Raw genomic sequence first — 16,933 nt, 5'->3', positions numbered from 1 at the left:
ATCAAAGTCTTTATCTCAAGTTAAGTGTTGTTTAGTGTTGCAAAAGCAACCAGGAAATTTCAAAGTTGAACCCTGATCTTCATCCTCTGCTAAACTTTCAGATCAGATCTTGCCACTAAGGCAGAATGACCTTCTTAGCGAGTGTGTTCTACATAACCCACTTTTTACAGTTTCAAGGTGTACCATCTGCACGGAATATAAATCTCGATAAATCCACAAACATGAGTAGATTTCAGATGGGACCTTCATGTGTTTGTTCTTCTAGCCACTCCTTCTCTAAACGTAGTACTGCATTCACTTAATGTCTGTGTGCTCTTTCTTTTCCGATTTCTCTGTTTCAGCTACACACTGTTTCCCATATGTAAAGAAGCGCATAGCAGTGATGTATCAGCACCACACAGACCTGAGTCCCATCGAGGTGGCCATAGACGAGATGAGCGGGAAGGTGGCGGAACTCAGAGCCCTCTGTGCAACCACTGAAGTTGACATGATCCGCCTGCAACTTAAGCTGCAGGGAAGCATTAGTGTACAGGTGTGTGTGTGTGTGTGTGTGTGTGTGTGTGTGTGTGTGTGTGTGTGTGTGTGTGTGTGTGTGTGTGTGTGTGTGTGTGTGTGTGTGAGACAACATATAAACACTTCATTGGTCTGTTACAAGAGCAACCTAGCCAACATTTTAGACATCATGATGTAGAGCCCTTGATTAAAAAACAAGCAATGTTAATAATAAAAAAGTTATTCTGTGTTATAAGATAAGGTTTTGTTCAGGCAGAGCATCATCTCATTTGATCCCAGAATGCACTCCAATGAGCTTAATGAAAAATTACATTGATATTGACATACAAGATTCGTCGTGAGAAAGTTCTGAGAAGTGTCAAATATAAAGTAATTGTATTCAGTATACAATTATTAATAGAAAAGTTTATTTTGATCAAAATGTTACATTATAATTAATATTTTATCCTATATTTCTATATGCTTTGCATGTTTGTAAAATCAATAGGTGAAACATGGTAATATTTTAAGGTTGCAGTTAATGAAAAAATAAAATAAAATAAAATAAAATAAAATAAAATAAAATAAAATAAAATAAATCAAGTGGCATGAAAACTGATCCATGGTGACATTTTACTTTTTACCAGCAAAACATCCTATTTTTTATCAGATGTTCTAGAGCTACTAAAAAGACATTGCAATACATTCAAAGGGTTGGGGTCAGTAAGATTTTATTTTCTTTTTGAAAGAATGCTTTATATTCAGCATGGATAAGAGTAAAGACACTCATGATATCAATTTAAAAAGTTTCAAATAAATGCTGTTCTTTTGAACCTATTGTTGTTCTTTTGATTCTTCTATTAATCAAAGAATCCTGAGATAAAAGTATCATGGTTTCAACAAAAAATGATTGCTAATAATACAAAATGATTTCTGGACACCAAATCAGTGTATTAGACTGATTTCTGAAGGATCATGTGACACTGAAGACTGGAGTAATAGCTGGTGAAAATTTAGTTTTGCCATCACATGAATAAATTACATTTTAAAATATATTCCAATTAGTTCTGTCGAATGATTAATCACGATTAATCGCATCCAAAATAAAGGTTTTTGTTTACATACTGTAATATATGTGTGTGTACTGTGTATATTTATTATGTATATATAAATACACAAACATACACGTGTGTGTGTGTGTGTGTATATATATACATACATACACGTGTGTGTGTGTATACTTTAATGTGTTTTGTCAGACAGATGTATGTATGTATGTATGTATGTATGTATGTATATAAAATTTTACGATCTATAAATATAAATGTTATATATATAAACAAAACATATTTATAGAATATACATGCATGTGTGTGTATTTATATATACATAATACTGTAAATATACACAGTACACATGCTTATATTACAGTATGTAAACAAAAACTTTTATTTTGGATGCGACTAATCAGAATTAATGGTTAGACAGCACTAATTCAAATAGAAAACAGCTGTTTTTAATTGTAATAACATTTCACAATATAAATATTTTCATTGTATTTTTGTAAATCTTATAGACCCAAAACTTTGAACGGTAGAGTATAATTGTAAAAAACTATACTTATACTATACTTAAAAATACTGAATCTTTAGATTAATAATACAACCACTTGGTGACATCTAACAATAAAATCACTGCCGATAGAGAGCAGACAATAAGGCGCCCCACTAGGTATTGAAACAAAGCAATTGCATTGAATCACACACACATTTACCCCAAGTTTGGCATGTTTAAATTTCAGTTAAGATGTTATTTAGTTCCTTCCTTCCTTGTAGGGCAATTTTGCATGGATTTTAACAACAAACCTTCCCTCAGATACACTTTTGCCATTACATCACACACTCAAAACTGACCTGTAAATGACTTTTTTTTTCCAAAACACTTCTTTCTCTTCAGGTCAATGCTGGGCCACTTGCATATGCCAGAGCTTTCCTTGATGATGCCTGTGCCAAAAAATACCCAGATAACAAAGTCAAACAGCTTAAAGAGGTCTTCAGGTATTGAAACACCATTTGAAATGCCTTCTAAAATCTCTACACATGCGCCTTCTTTCTTATTCTGTGTGTGTATATGGTGTTTGTGTATGCAGGCAGTTTGTTGAGGCATGTGGACAGGCTCTAGCTGTGAATGAAAGGCTGATTAAGGAGGACCAACAGGAATATCATGATGAGATGAAAGCCAGTTACAAAGACCTGGCCAGAGAGCTTTCACACATCATGCATGAACAGGTAACCATACACAGTGGCACATCGTGAATCTTGTTTCCCTATGCCAGTAGAAACACACTGAGTCTGTGTTGGCAAAAGATTGGAATAATTACCTTTTTTAAATGTCTTTAAAAGAAGTCTCACCTAGGCTGCATTTACTGAATTAGAAATATAGTAAAAACAGTGTTGTTGTTAAATATTATTACAAATGGAAATAACTGTTTTCCATTTGAATGTATTTTAAAATAATTTATTCCTGTGATGACAAAGCTACATTTTCAGCAGCCATTACTGCACTCGCATGATCCTTCAGAAATAGTCCTTACAGGTGCATCTCAATAAATTAGAATGTCGTGGAAAAGTTCAACTCAACGAGTTTTAACTCAAATTGTGAAATTTGTGTATTAAATAAACTCAGTGCACACAGACTGAAGTACTTTAAGTCTTTGGTTCTTTTAATTGTGATGATTTGGGCTCACATTTAACAAAAACCCATCAATTCACTATCTCAACAAATAAGAATACTTTATAAGGCCAATAAAAAAAAAAAAAAACATTTTTAGTGAATTGTTGGCCTTCTGGAATGTATGTTCATTTACTGTACATGTACTCAATACTCGGTAGGGGCTTCTTTTACCTTCATTACTGCCTCAATTCGGCGTGGCATGGAGGTGAGCAGTTTGTGGCACTGCTGAGGTGGTATGGAAGCCCACGTTTGTTTGACAGTGGTCTTCAGCTTATCTGCATTTTTTGGTCTCTTGTTTCTCATTTTCCTCTTGACAACACCCCATAGAGAATCTGGTGAGTTTGCTGGCCAGTCAAGCACACCAACACCATGGTCATTTAACCAACTTTTGGTGATTTTGGCAGTGTGGGCAGGTGCCAAATCCTGCTGGAAAATGAAATCAGCATCTTCAAAAAGCTGGTCAGCAGAAGGAAGCATGAAGTGTTCCAAAATTTCTTGGTAAACGGGTGCAGTGACTTTGGTTTTCAAAAAACACAATGGACCAACACCAGCAGATGACATTGCACCCCAAATCACAATTGACATGTCTGTGTGTGGTTGCTCTTGATGCCTTGACCTCAGCCTCAGTCCATTCCTTGTGAAGTTCACTCAAATTCTTGAATCAATTTTGCTAGACAATCCTCATAAGGCTGCGGTTCTCTCGTTGGTTGTACATCTTTTTCTTCCACTTTTTCCTTCCACTCAACTCTCTGTTAACATGCTTGGATACAGCAATCTGTGAACAGCCAGCTTCTTTGGCAATGAATGTTTGTGGCTTACACTCCTTGTGAAGTGTGTCAGTGATTGTCTTCTGGACAACTGTCAGATCAGCAGTCTTCTCCATGATTGTGTAGCCTAGTGAACCAAACTGAGAGACCATTTTGAAGGCTCAGGAAACCTTTGCAGGTGTTTTGAGTTGATTAGCTGATTGGCATGTCACCATATTCTAATTTGGTGAGAGAATATGGTGGGTTTTTGTTAAATGTGAGCCAAAATCATCACAATTAAAAGAACCAAAGACTTAAAATACTTCAGTCTGTGTGCATTCACTTTATTTAATACACAAGTTTCACAATTTGAGTTGAATTACTGAAATAAATGAACTTTTCCACGACATTCTAATTTATTGAGATGAACCTGTATATCCTGATTTAGTGCTGAATTATTTAATAATAGTTCTTATTATTACCAATGTTGAAATTTTTTTCCTGCCTAATCTTTTCTGCCTTTCATCTTTTTTTGGAAACCATTTCAGGATTCTTAAACACTTCACCAACAGAATTTTTTTAAATAGATTTTATTTCGTAACGTTATAAATGTCTTTATTGTCACTTTTGTCGCTTTTACTATTTTATTTTATTTTATTTTGAAAAAAAAAAATGGTAATGTGTCATGGTTTCCATAAAAATATTAAGCAACAAAAACAGATGTTATCATTGATGAAAATAAGAAATGCTTTTTGAGCACCAGATCAGTATATTAGAATTCAGGAATAAATTACATTTTAAAATGCATTCAAATAATAATTTTAAAAAATATATGTTACTTTAAACTGTAATATTTCAAAATATTACTGTTTTTAATATTTTTAATAAAATAAACGCAGCCTTGGTGAGCTTAATAGACTTCTTTCAAAAACATGCAAAAATCGTAATTCCAAATGTTTGGCCGCCAATGTGAATGTTTGTACATGTTTAATATTCATGATTCTCATTCTCTCTCTCTATTGTGCTGGCCTCTGTAGATCGGATGGTAATAATTCATACAATTTATCATACATTAAAAACAATAAAGTACAGTTCAAGAGTCAGTTTGATCTGTTCTTTCTCACCCTGCACTCTTCCTTTTCATCAGATCTCCACTGTGGAAGGCGGAACCAAGAGCTCTCTTTCTGATTCGCTGCATATTTTCAATGCCATCAGTGGCACGCCCAGTGGCACCACCCTGCATGGCATGCCTAGCTCCGCCTCCACCGTGTGACTCTCACCCCTGGCCTTAAACCTCTGACCCTGCCCGAGCCAGAGAGACGGACAGACAGACTGAAAGCATCAAAAGCGAAAGAACAAGGAAAAAATGGAAATTCTTTGTCCGACACTCCTGAATGAATCGCCCATCAATCAGCATCCAGGACTCTGGGATAGAGCAGGTGTGTCCGGTCTTTGGAATGTCCAGATACTATTCCCATGTGACTTATTTAATTGAAAGAGGGAACGTTTGTTCTTCTCTAATCAACTCCAGTCCTCCTTTCACAGGTGTTTCCTGTGGAGACTATGGCTTTTATTTATTTCATAACCAGAACAACTTGAAAAATCAGCATTTTTACTTTCACATTCCTCAATTGTAATGCTTTATCTTTCCATATATTCCCCAATTCTGTATGTTTTTTGCTGCTCTGTGCTGAGAGAGAGGCTGCGACATCACTTCCTGTGTCTGAGGCAGCTGCCGTCCATTGAGTAGTAGTGAAGAGAATATTGCCTCATCCAAATATCCACACTTGTGGTCGTGGCCACTTGAGAGCGTGTGCATGCGAAAGGAAGTAAGTGCGCAAGACTGTCCAGATCTTAAAAATGCCCGAGCACAGTGCCCTTAACACACACTAAATCTACACTATCTCGAATACCGCTCCGGAGGGGTATTCAAGGCTTAGTGTATCCCATCATGCATCATGTTGTGGAAATAAATTGCAAGACTTTTTGCCAAGATCGTGAGAGGTCACGGAAACCTTTCCAATGTAAGTTAAATATTAATAATAATTAGATATTACATATAATTTGGTAGTAAAACAAAGTGCTACGCAATTATTGGTGAGTAGCCTATAGTTATTTTGTACATCATTTGCAACTGCTTTTTATCACTTAATTAGTAGCACCAGGAATTAAAGTGTGTCCCATCAGGTAATGAAAAGTAGTACACACACTTGTGGTCTTCATCCTCACTTGAACACTTGGCCAAATACAGGAAATACGTCATATAAGTAGTCAAGTGATCAAGTGCAAAAACCGCAAGTGTGGGTATTTGGACAAGACATATAACTGTGCTTTAGTGTAGCAGGAAGTTTGAGCTTTACTGTACAAAATACCCATGATCACCTGAGCCACTCAAGCTTTTCAGCCCTCACTTCCATTTCTATCATTTTTAGGGCCCGAGCACCGCGGTGCAAGGACCCTCTTGGAATTGCTCTGTTTTGTTTTGTTTTGTTTTGTTTTGTTTTGTTTTGTTTTGTTTTGTTTTGTTTTGTTTTGTTTTGTTTTTGTTTTTTGTTTGTTTTTGTTTTGTTTTGTTTTGTTTTTGAGCCAAGAAACAATTTGCTGTTTCTTTGTAGCGGAGTGCAATAATTCTCTTTCTTTGTCCTGTTTTGGTTCCTGAAGATCTCTTGCCAAAGTGAAAAGGCTAGATGTGAAATATATAAATATATATGGACAAAAGAGATAAACACAAGGATTTTTATAACTGTTTATGTTTGTTTAAATGTAAATTGTTTTATATCGGGGGTTAGATATGGGGGGTATTTTTATTTAATAGAATCTGTTCTGGAAATATATTAATGTCCCTAAAATCTCTGAATAAAATGTATTATCTTACATCAGTTTTCATGTGGTTTTCATTCTTATCAGTTGCTTGCCTTAAACATACTTTATCTCTACTGCTGTGAACTTTATTATTTAACAAACAAGATCCTTATTAAAACCTGATTCAGTTTTCTTGTCTATACAATATTTATGGTCTTTTTAATGTATAATTTATGGCCTACCATACATTGTTATTTTTACCCCAAATTATGAGGCCTTTAGCACGATTACCGCCCAACAAAAAAACATACCACCCATCAATTATTCTCTCTTATCTGATTGCTGCCACTTTTAAAGGACCCTATATATACCCTATATATGGTTTAGAAGAGATAGACCATATCGACACAGTATCAGATTCAATTTTGTTTTTAAAGAACGTTCTGAATGAAACCTGCTGACTTGCTCTCAAACTACACACACACTTGCTCATGCCGTTCTGCCCCTGCCCCCCTCCACCACTGCACTGTCACCATTGTACCACAGAAACATCTCTGTTTGGGTGAGGGCAGTTTGTTTACATCTCTCTTCCAACGAATTACAGCTCTACAAACTTCAAGTCCATGTTATCTTCAGTTTTTCATCTTAAGTAAGCCATTTTAAAATTGTATAACAGCTGACGATGTGCTTTATGAAAGTGTTGTTCACATCCCTCGGACTTCACAGTCAGTAAATCTTATAATGTAAATATATGCACACATTTGCTGAGTTTGTATGTGTCACAGGGTTGTATCAGGGTAATAAATGACATTGTTAGGGTTATTTAGAACAGTCATATGATGTGTTGGCAATGTTTTGAAGTTCCAACATTATCTAGCACATCTAATCTACATTCTTTCAGACAGCAGTTTCAGCTCGAAGAGTTAATTATTTATTATATTAAATCAGCCTCCATTAACCATTCAACATAATTCATATTTAAAGATTTTGTAGGATTTTATCTGCCCCACCAAAAAAGTGTACTTGAACTAGTTTTAAAAAACTTTCAAGGACAAATTTATATAAGAATAAATTGATTTGCTAAATCTTTGATTTATTGAAAATGTGCTTAGGAAAACAATGACATTTTGCACTGTTCTATATAGTTTATTTTATTTTATTTTTGGAATTAATTACTCATTAACTTGCCTTATCTTATTACAAAGGCCAAACGTTCATATCATTTGATTTTCTGTATAAATTGATAAGACAGCCATAAATAACTAAACTGCTCCTGATTCACCTCCTCCCACTCATACGCAGACACACAGTCACAAATACTGCCATAAACATCTACGCCAATCTCATTTTAACCCAGTGGTGGTGGGCAAGGATACATTTTATTGTTCAGAGTCTATAAAACCCTGTTACCTGTCTCCTTCAGAGCACAGCTTTGTCTGTCCCGGGTAGTGTGTGAGTGAGTGTGTGAGTGAGTGTGAGTGTGCATCTCTAAACTAAAGGATATTCTTAACGAGAGGACTAGAAGGCAGCCTCAGTCAAAGCAGTCATCATGGCAGGTGAGTAAACCTAGATGTTGATATGGAACAATATAATAATAATTATCTCTGTTAACTTTGGGTTTGTACCTATAGATTGAATGTGTGTATTCTTTGCTTAAACAGGGCAATGCACAAACTGTCCATAAATATAATGTGAAAACATTTGAAATAGCATTTAGGAAGTTCAAGCTGAATCCATATTAGAGCTATTTTAATGACATTTTACTTCATTTTTGCAGATGAGGAGAGAAATACAAAGAAGGCCAAGAATAGGGTGAGACTTTTCAAATCTGATCAGTAATGCTAGTTTCTCACAGAATGACTTGTCAGTATTTTTATTTCAATTAAATGTAATTAAATTATTACATTTAATCAAATAAAAATACTGTCAACACAATTAAGCACTGTTTTTTTTATAGTAAATACAAAAATATCAAATTCTAATAAAAGTACATGTTATGAGGAAATATTTTAATTGAGCTGTAATTTTTCATTGTAGCCAAGTTGCTTGGGATATCCTGTCAGTATATTTTTCATTGTGGTGAATGAGTTCTGTGAGCGATTCTCCTACTATGGCATGAAAGGTGAGATCAAACACATACCGTATACAAATTAAATAATGTGAACTTTTATCTCTGTTTTACCTTTACCATCCACAGATGATTTCACACAGCTTAGTCTTTTTTCTCTTTCCACTCATCTCATGCTGTGTGTCTCCTGTCTCTGTGTTTTGCAGCGGTGCTGGTGCTGTACTTCAAGTACTTTATCGGTTGGGACAATGATTTGTCCACAACCATCTACCACACGTTCGTGGCCCTGTGCTACCTAACACCTATCCTGGGGGCCATCATCGCAGACTCATGGCTGGGCAAGTTCAAGTGAGTTTACGACTTGGAAAATATAACGTTCTACCATACTTACCATACTAGAAATACAGTATGCGATATACAAAGTCAGTGAATTTCAAACTTTTTAACTATGATGGTACCCCTTCCTACAATATCAAAACCATTCAAAAAAGGAACCATAGTTTCCACATAAATACTGTGGCACAACTACTGTGCTTTAATAATAATGTTTCTTGAGTAGCAAATCAGCATATTAGAATAGACCATGGGACATTGAAGATTGGAGGGAGTAGTGGCTGCTGAAAACAGGAATAATAATTTAAAAAAATAAAATAATTAAGATAGAAATCAGTTATTTTAAATTATAACCATATTTACAATATTATTTACTGTTTTTTTTATCACATAAATGAGCATAAGCAACTTTGTTTCAAAACATTAAAACATTTTCAAGGGTAGTGTGCATATTTTAAAACCCATTTTGAGGTAAATCAATAATTAATAAGTGTGATTTAAAAAAATCAGTAATTTCCATTAATTGTAAAACAATTATTAACATATTTTTGAGAAAACATTATAAATTGAAGATAATTAATAATAACAACTCAATTTTATTTGACTATTGCTTTTCACAATAAATATTGGTCCAATGTTTTTTTTTTCCTGAAAATTTACTTGGACCCCTAGCACCCCCTTGTGGCCTCATGGCGGTCACCGGACCCCAGTACACAGTCAAAAGACTTAATTCAACAACATTAGAATTATGAATTAATTTCTACTAGAATTCATGTGGGTATAAACATTTCTTCCATTCTCCACTTTTCGCAGGACTATCGTGTATCTGTCTATAGTGTACACCATCGGCCAGGTGATCATGGCAATCAGTGCCATACATGACATCACAGATACAAACAGAGACGGTACACCTGACAACATGACATTCCATACGTGAGTTATCGCTTGGGATGTGCTGTATCATTACATTATTATATTATTGTAAACATAACCCAAATAACCTATTGAATGAAAAGTAGCATGCTCATTATTATTTATTATTTGGTGTGAATTTGAATTTCCTCTCTTTTATCTTAGTGCCATGTCCATGCTGGGACTCATCCTCATTGCTTTGGGAACTGGAGGTATTAAACCCTGTGTGGCAGCGTTTGGAGGAGATCAGTTTGAAGAACATCAGGCATGTAGACCTTTATACACACACACACACACACACACACACACATTTAACAGATAAACACACACCCTATTAAAGAGGATGCACTGAATTCAAGCACAGCAGCACATTCTTGTGTGTGTAAATCAGCTGTTATCAGTTCAAGGTTAAATCTCTGATATTGAGTGTTAGAGATTAACAAATAGTGATTTGTAGGCTCCCACACCCGCCTCCACCTCTGCCACATTGATTATAAAGTCTAAAGGCTCAAAGTGTGAAACGTGCATGTTCTAGGCTGAATGTTACAATGTGAGGAATGCTGATGTATCTATTATATGTCAGCATTCCTCATATTCTTCATATCACACACTTACATGCTTTCAGCCAGTAAAAACTGCTAAAGTATTAAGCAGCACAATTGTTTTCGATACTGATAATAATAAGAATTGTTTCTAAAAGGGATAGTTCACCCAAAATGAAAATTACCCCATGATTTACTCACCCTCAAGCCATCCTAAATGTACAGTATATGACTTTCTTCTTTCAGACGATTACAATCAGAGTCATATTAACAAATGTACTGGCTCTTCCAGTCGGAGGTTTGGGGATTTTTTTTGTGTGGGGGGGGGGGGGGGGTTGAAGTTTTGAAAAACCCAAATAATGCATTCACCCATCCATCCATCCATCCATCCATCCATCCATCATAAAAGTACTCCACACGGCTCCAGCGGTTGATAAAGGCCTTCTGAAGTGAAGTGATGCATTTGTGTAAGCATTACATCCATATTTTAAAATGTATAAACTGTAATCTCTAGCTTCCACTAACTATCATACACACAGTCATGAGAGAGTGGTGTAGGACGTAGTGTATGATGTAGGATGTAGGCATAGCATAAGCTCCGGTGAGAAGTGATGAACGCGACTTTAGCTATGTTAAAGCATCCCCGATATACACACGAACGCACAATATTAAGACTAATAAAATGTAAGTATAGCTAAAATAATTCACTTCTTCATGTGATTTCCTTTTCTGTAAAGAAGGTTTCCTTTGCTGTAAAGAACTGCAGAACTAGCATACACTAGTTTACACTACACCGTCCGCTGGAACGCTACCCTCTTGTGAATGCACGTACAACAGTCAGCGGAAGCTAGAGATTACGGTTTATGAAGTTTTAAATATGGATACTTTTTTTACACTAATGCATGGCTTCACTTTAGAAGGCCTTTTTTAACCCCCCAGAGCCGTGTGGAGCACTTTTTATAATGGATGGACACACTTTTTTTGGGTTTCAAAATCTTGACAAAAACGCTTGGACATTTTTTATGCAACTCTGATTGTATTCATCTGAAAGAAGAAAGTCATATACACCTAGGATGGCTTGAGTGTGAATAAATCATGGAGTAATTTTCATTTTTGGGTGAACTATCATGTACCAAAGGATCATAAGACACTAAAGACTAGAAATTAAACTTTGCCATCACAGAATTCAAATAAAATTAGTAAGAGTAAGATTGAAGCCATCACTTTAAAATGTAATGCAATGTTGTAATTATATAATAATATTTCAATAATTAAAAAGTAATAATAAAAAATTACTGACCCCAAATGTTTGAATGGTATATAATATATAAATGATTTATTTTTATTTCAGGAAAAACAAAGAAGTACTTTCTTTTCCATATTTTATCTGTCCATTAATGCTGGCAGTCTTCTCTCCACTCTCATCACACCCATCCTGAGAGGTGTGTATTTTGTTACAGTCCGAATAGCATCTTTCACATTTGTTGTTAAATACATGGTAGATTGGTAAATACACTTATGGTCTTGTCTTTGTGTGTATTTGTTATGTTTTTCAGCTCAAGAGTGTGGTATCTATTCAAAGCAAAGTTGTTTCCCGCTGGCTTTTGGGGTCCCTGCCGCTCTCATGGTGGTTGCCCTCAGTAAGTTACAGCAGCTTTGGTCTACTTGTATTTATTTTGACATGCGCAATACCTTTTATGACCACTTGATTGACTGAGGTTATTCTTCTCTCTGCAGTTGTGTTCATCGCAGGCCACAACATGTACATTATGGAATCCCCCAAAGGCAACATCCTGCTGCAAGTCATGAAGTGCATTGGAGTAAGTGCAACAAAAACAAAAGAAATAATATTACATTTGTGGAAAAACAGAGACATAAAATGAAACTTTTCAATTACAGTTTACTTTCCATTAAACAACAGTGTAACTTGCATGTTTGATAAATAATCAATAATCATATGTAATTGTTTTGGTGGGTAATTGACATCAAAAATGATGTCACAGCATCTTGATCAAGTCTTGACTAATGTTTGAAATTCGAATTGAGATCAAGGTGCCTGCTGGAATAACATCAAGTCATGTGGAAAGTCTAAATGCATGATTGCTGTCTTTTCTCTACTACAGTTTGCAATTAGGAACCGTTTCAATCATCGCAGTAAGCAACACCCCAAGAGAGAGCACTGGATGGACTGGGCGGAAGAGAAATATGATGTATGTTACATAAAGCATCGTGATTAAATGTTTTAAATACGCACAGAATGCACCAATTAACTCTTCAGTGCAGTAAGTTATTCACACAGACACTCTGTCTTTTTACAGAAACTCCTGATTGCTCAGGTGAAGATGGTGTTGAAGGTTCTGTTCCTCTATATCCCTCTGCCAATGTTCTGGGCCTTATTTGACCAGCAGGTCGGTGTAAAAACACAATGATGCTACACAACGCCATAATCAAATATGCATTCTTGCACAAACACTCGTCAGTTTTCTGGCTTGATGTTAAATGAGAGGTTTTTTTTGTCTTTCCAGGGCTCCCGTTGGACTCTTCAGGCCACTACTATGGATGGTAACTTTGTAAGTAAAAAACAAAACACATGCATTTTCAGCTCTTTAAAGAAAACTACAAAATGCATATATATCAGTCCAATTATATTGTCATATTTTATGTGGTATATTCCTTCTTTCTTTCTCTCATCATAGGGAGCGTTTATAATTCAGCCAGATCAGATGCAGGTAAGACTGATTTATGCTAAACGGTTTGTTTTGTGTTTTACTATGATTAACAGGATATGAAATGATCAAGACAATCTGTGACTTTGTAGTGTACATATAGTGCATGTGTGCTCATTATTTGTGTTCTGGTGCAGATTGTGAACCCCATACTGATTGTGATAATGGTGCCCATAATGGACTCTGCAGTGTATCCACTTATCAAGAAGTGTGGTCTTAACTTCACGTAAGCGCTGGATAACTTTTATGGAGTTTGCCTTTGTGATTATGAGACATGACATGTTATTTGACTGTGATTTTGTGTGTGTGGTGATTTCCAGGCCCCTGAGGAGGATGACTGTTGGTATGCTGCTGGCCTCGTTAGCATTTGTGGCTGCTGCTCTTTTGCAGATTCAAATTGACGTGAGTAACAGATACCTTGCAGTCTAGCAGATATGTTGCAATGACGTCTAAGAAACAAAACCTGATGCTTTATTTAGATTTAAGATTGTTATTGGTACAGCATGCTTATTGGCTTGATTTATGCCCTTAGCTTTCTGGTATAATAATCATCACAATGCATTTGATATACTGTACATTTTCAGCAAAGAAAATTAATTGTCTTGTACTCCAACAGCGAACAGTCCCCAACTTCCCATCAAGCTCTCAAACCCAGGTGAAGTTCCTGAACTTGGAGAACACACCAGTGCCTGTTGTAGTGGAGGGGCAAGAACCGTTTGTTGTTCCTGGTTTTAATGTAAGTTCACACAATGGCACATCAAACTCAATCAAGCAGTTTTTGAAAGAGTTGGAAACCCAGAATTAAAAGGAAATAACAAATGGGTTATTGGGTGTCTCTTAAATTATGGGCATTTTTGGCACGATGGAAATCTCAGAGACATTTGCTCAGAAAATTTTAGAATCGTACTAATATTTATAAATTAACTACTATTTTGTGTAATAGTGTATATGCAAACAATACATCACAGGAAAAACTGATATATATATATATATATATATATATATATATATATATATAATATATATATATATATTGTTTTCTGAAATAAATAAAATTATGAGATGATGAAAAATAAATAAAATGATGGAAATTATATTTTAAACATTTTTTGTCTCACGGTGGTTAATTTCATAGTTAGCATTTATGTATTGTAAATACACAATTAAATAACATTTCACATATTTTTGCGTAATTTGAAATCTTGCCTTGTTTGTAACCAAGTACACTAACTTGTGAAAAATCTTTATTTGGGACAAAATTGTTTGTTATTGTGGACAGTACAACTTTGACACAGCAATAGTGGACTATAAATTCTATAAATCATTTTCATAAAATAAATATTGAAATTTTTTACATTTATATTTTATTTGAAAAGTAGCAAAAAAAAAAGGCATGAACAAAAAAATTCATGAAAATTCAGCTTTGTCATCACAGAAATAAATTAATCCCTTTGATCATTTTAAAATATTAAAATATAAACATTATTTTAAAATGTAGTGAGATTTGACATTGTTACGGTTTTCTTGTATTTTTGATCAAACAAATGCAGTCTTGGTGAGCAAAGGATACTTTTTTAAAAACATGAAAAAATCCGACTGACCCTAACACTGACTTGACACTTTCTAACAGTAGTGCATTTTGGAAAGAAAACTTGAAATCTGTTCATTTTCATAAGAATCAATCCCTGGGACATCAAAATATTTGTAGTTGAGGAAACATTATGCACATGTGCTGTATGTAAACTGTACATAATTATCAAAATTCTTTGATGTTGTTTTGCTCCATCAGTCCTCTAATAATTATATGACACTGGACACTGAGAACGTTACGGTCTCTGCTGGAGGAAGAAACGCTACAGCTTACTTCCAGAAGGAATCAAGGCACACGGTTTTGATAAATGCTGACAGAATGCTACAGACTGTGAGTGCTACATTAATTTTTGAAAATCTTGGTATTTAATTCAATATCTTAAATAAATGTGCCGATTATTTTGCTAACATTAATGTCATGAGGAGTGTTCTGATGAATTGTTTCGTTTACAGCTCAATGACATAACTGAGAAACCCAATCAAGGCATGAATGCGATCAGGTAAGTGCATTTCTGATTTTTTTTATATTCTTTTCAAATTGAATTGGAAGAGATGTTTTGAAAATGAAAAGCCTATTTAAATTCATTAACATAAAATATATGTTGTAGGTTTGTGAATGGCTTTAGGTCTCATCTGAACTTCTCAGTAAAGTCTGATCATCTGGGTCCCATCGCTCCCTTACAAGCATCAGACTACTTCAGTGTTACCCACGGAAAGTATGTGTTTTGTTTTATGTTACATATACATATAGCTATACATATACATGATAAATGATGAAAATACAGTGCAAACTCTTTGCTAGGCTGCTTTTCTACACTGATCTGATATCTGATGTCTCCTTTCCCAGAGCCAGTTTTACTATTGAAAACGAGGAAGGACAGACGTGTCACTACATCCTGCAGCTGGGCTTCGGAAGCTCCTACACAGTCCTGATCCCAAACACCTTTACTTTTGGAGAATCTGTAAGTCTTGTCTTTACAGTCACTGATAATAGTATGAACACTATTAGGAATAGTTAGAACTAGAAATAGATCATCCTATATCCTGTATGCTCATCATTTACTTGCCCCCATGTTTTTTTTCCAAACCTGTATGCATTTTATTCCATCTGCAGAACTCACAAGAATATATTTAAGTGTTTCAACTATTCTGAGCCATAGAATGGAAGTCAGCTGTGTCCAGAACAACACTGGATACCACTGACTTTCATTGTATGGAACTAAAAATATAAAACTTTTTTCAAAAATATCATCACTTGTATTCCACAGAAGACAGTATGTTATACAGGTCTGAATTGATATGAAGGGTAGTACATGGAAAGAATTTTCTATTTAAATCAGTAGTTGTCATGCAGGGGTCCACTAGGGGGCCTCAGCAAACTTATGATATGGCTGCAGGATGGCTTAAATTAGATTTAATTTAAACAGGCAAGATGTAAACTAAAGTCAAATATAATTTTTTTCCTTTTTACATTTTTGGACTCACAAATTGAATTGTGGATATATACATATATATCCTGGAGTCTTGGATCTTTTGGGATCAGAAAATGAGTTGTTTAAATAATTTCTAGTAAATCTGATGGTTTGGTTTGTTGCCCTTCTCAATAGTTGAATTCTGTCTGATTGTGTGTGCAGTGTACCGAGAACATTAAAGCAATCCAGGATATTAACCCGGGAAGGAAATACATATGGATTGGCTGGTTGTTTATTAATTTTTTTTTGATGTGCTGAGGAGTGGTGTTCTTTTTTGTCGGCCTGGACTTCTCCTATTCACAGGTATGGTGTGCTCTCTGGACTGCGACATTCAGAAAAATTCTAATTAGCTCTTTATTTATTTATATCGTCTCATAATGTGTTACCTTTTAGGCACCAAGCAATATGAAGTCAGTGCTCCAGGCTGGTTGGCTGTTGACTGTTGCAGTGGGGAACATCATCGTGCTCATTGTGGCTGAGGCAGGCTCACTTCCAGAGCAGGTATACCACTGGAACC

General features: G+C 35.2%; 2 protein-coding genes across 11 annotated transcripts in view; both read left to right on the top strand.

The window, feature by feature from the left end:
• Nucleotides 1-6,850, top strand: part of LOC109086685 (dedicator of cytokinesis protein 9-like) — an 89,278-nt gene extending 82,428 nt beyond the window's left edge. For 8 of the 10 annotated variants that reach the window (XM_042757916.1, XM_042757915.1, XM_042757912.1 and 5 more), the window contains 4 exons: nt 342-532; nt 2,449-2,549; nt 2,642-2,780; nt 5,119-6,850. In XM_042757916.1, coding sequence (XP_042613850.1) covers nt 342-532; nt 2,449-2,549; nt 2,642-2,780; nt 5,119-5,244 — 557 coding nt within the window. In that variant the 3' untranslated portion in view covers nt 5,245-6,850. Of the gene's footprint in view, nt 1-341; nt 533-2,448; nt 2,550-2,641; nt 2,781-5,008 lie in introns of all 10 variants that reach the window. The other 2 variants (XM_042757914.1, XM_042757913.1) reach the window with 2 other exon arrangements.
• Nucleotides 6,851-8,168: 1,318 nt separating this feature from the next.
• Nucleotides 8,169-16,933, top strand: part of LOC109086686 (solute carrier family 15 member 1b) — a 9,895-nt gene continuing 1,130 nt past the window's right edge. The window contains exons 1-22 of the mRNA XM_042757917.1: nt 8,169-8,329; nt 8,551-8,585; nt 8,811-8,895; nt 9,048-9,189; nt 9,988-10,107; nt 10,252-10,351; nt 11,980-12,070; nt 12,185-12,268; nt 12,366-12,448; nt 12,752-12,838; nt 12,947-13,036; nt 13,154-13,198; nt 13,325-13,357; nt 13,492-13,580; nt 13,675-13,756; nt 13,971-14,090; nt 15,144-15,275; nt 15,398-15,444; nt 15,553-15,660; nt 15,792-15,906; nt 16,579-16,719; nt 16,810-16,917. Of these exons, the coding sequence (XP_042613851.1) occupies nt 8,323-8,329; nt 8,551-8,585; nt 8,811-8,895; nt 9,048-9,189; nt 9,988-10,107; nt 10,252-10,351; nt 11,980-12,070; nt 12,185-12,268; nt 12,366-12,448; nt 12,752-12,838; nt 12,947-13,036; nt 13,154-13,198; nt 13,325-13,357; nt 13,492-13,580; nt 13,675-13,756; nt 13,971-14,090; nt 15,144-15,275; nt 15,398-15,444; nt 15,553-15,660; nt 15,792-15,906; nt 16,579-16,674 (1,791 nt within the window). The 5' untranslated portion in view covers nt 8,169-8,322 and the 3' untranslated portion in view covers nt 16,675-16,719; nt 16,810-16,917. The remainder of the gene's footprint in view (nt 8,330-8,550; nt 8,586-8,810; nt 8,896-9,047; nt 9,190-9,987; nt 10,108-10,251; nt 10,352-11,979; nt 12,071-12,184; nt 12,269-12,365; nt 12,449-12,751; nt 12,839-12,946; nt 13,037-13,153; nt 13,199-13,324; nt 13,358-13,491; nt 13,581-13,674; nt 13,757-13,970; nt 14,091-15,143; nt 15,276-15,397; nt 15,445-15,552; nt 15,661-15,791; nt 15,907-16,578; nt 16,720-16,809; nt 16,918-16,933) is intronic.

This window comes from Cyprinus carpio, chromosome A6, assembly GCF_018340385.1.
Source record: "Cyprinus carpio isolate SPL01 chromosome A6, ASM1834038v1, whole genome shotgun sequence".
NCBI classification, from domain to species: domain Eukaryota; kingdom Metazoa; phylum Chordata; class Actinopteri; order Cypriniformes; family Cyprinidae; genus Cyprinus; species Cyprinus carpio.
The sequence above is the reverse complement of the archived record's forward strand: the minus strand, read 5'-3'. Positions and strand labels throughout refer to the sequence as shown.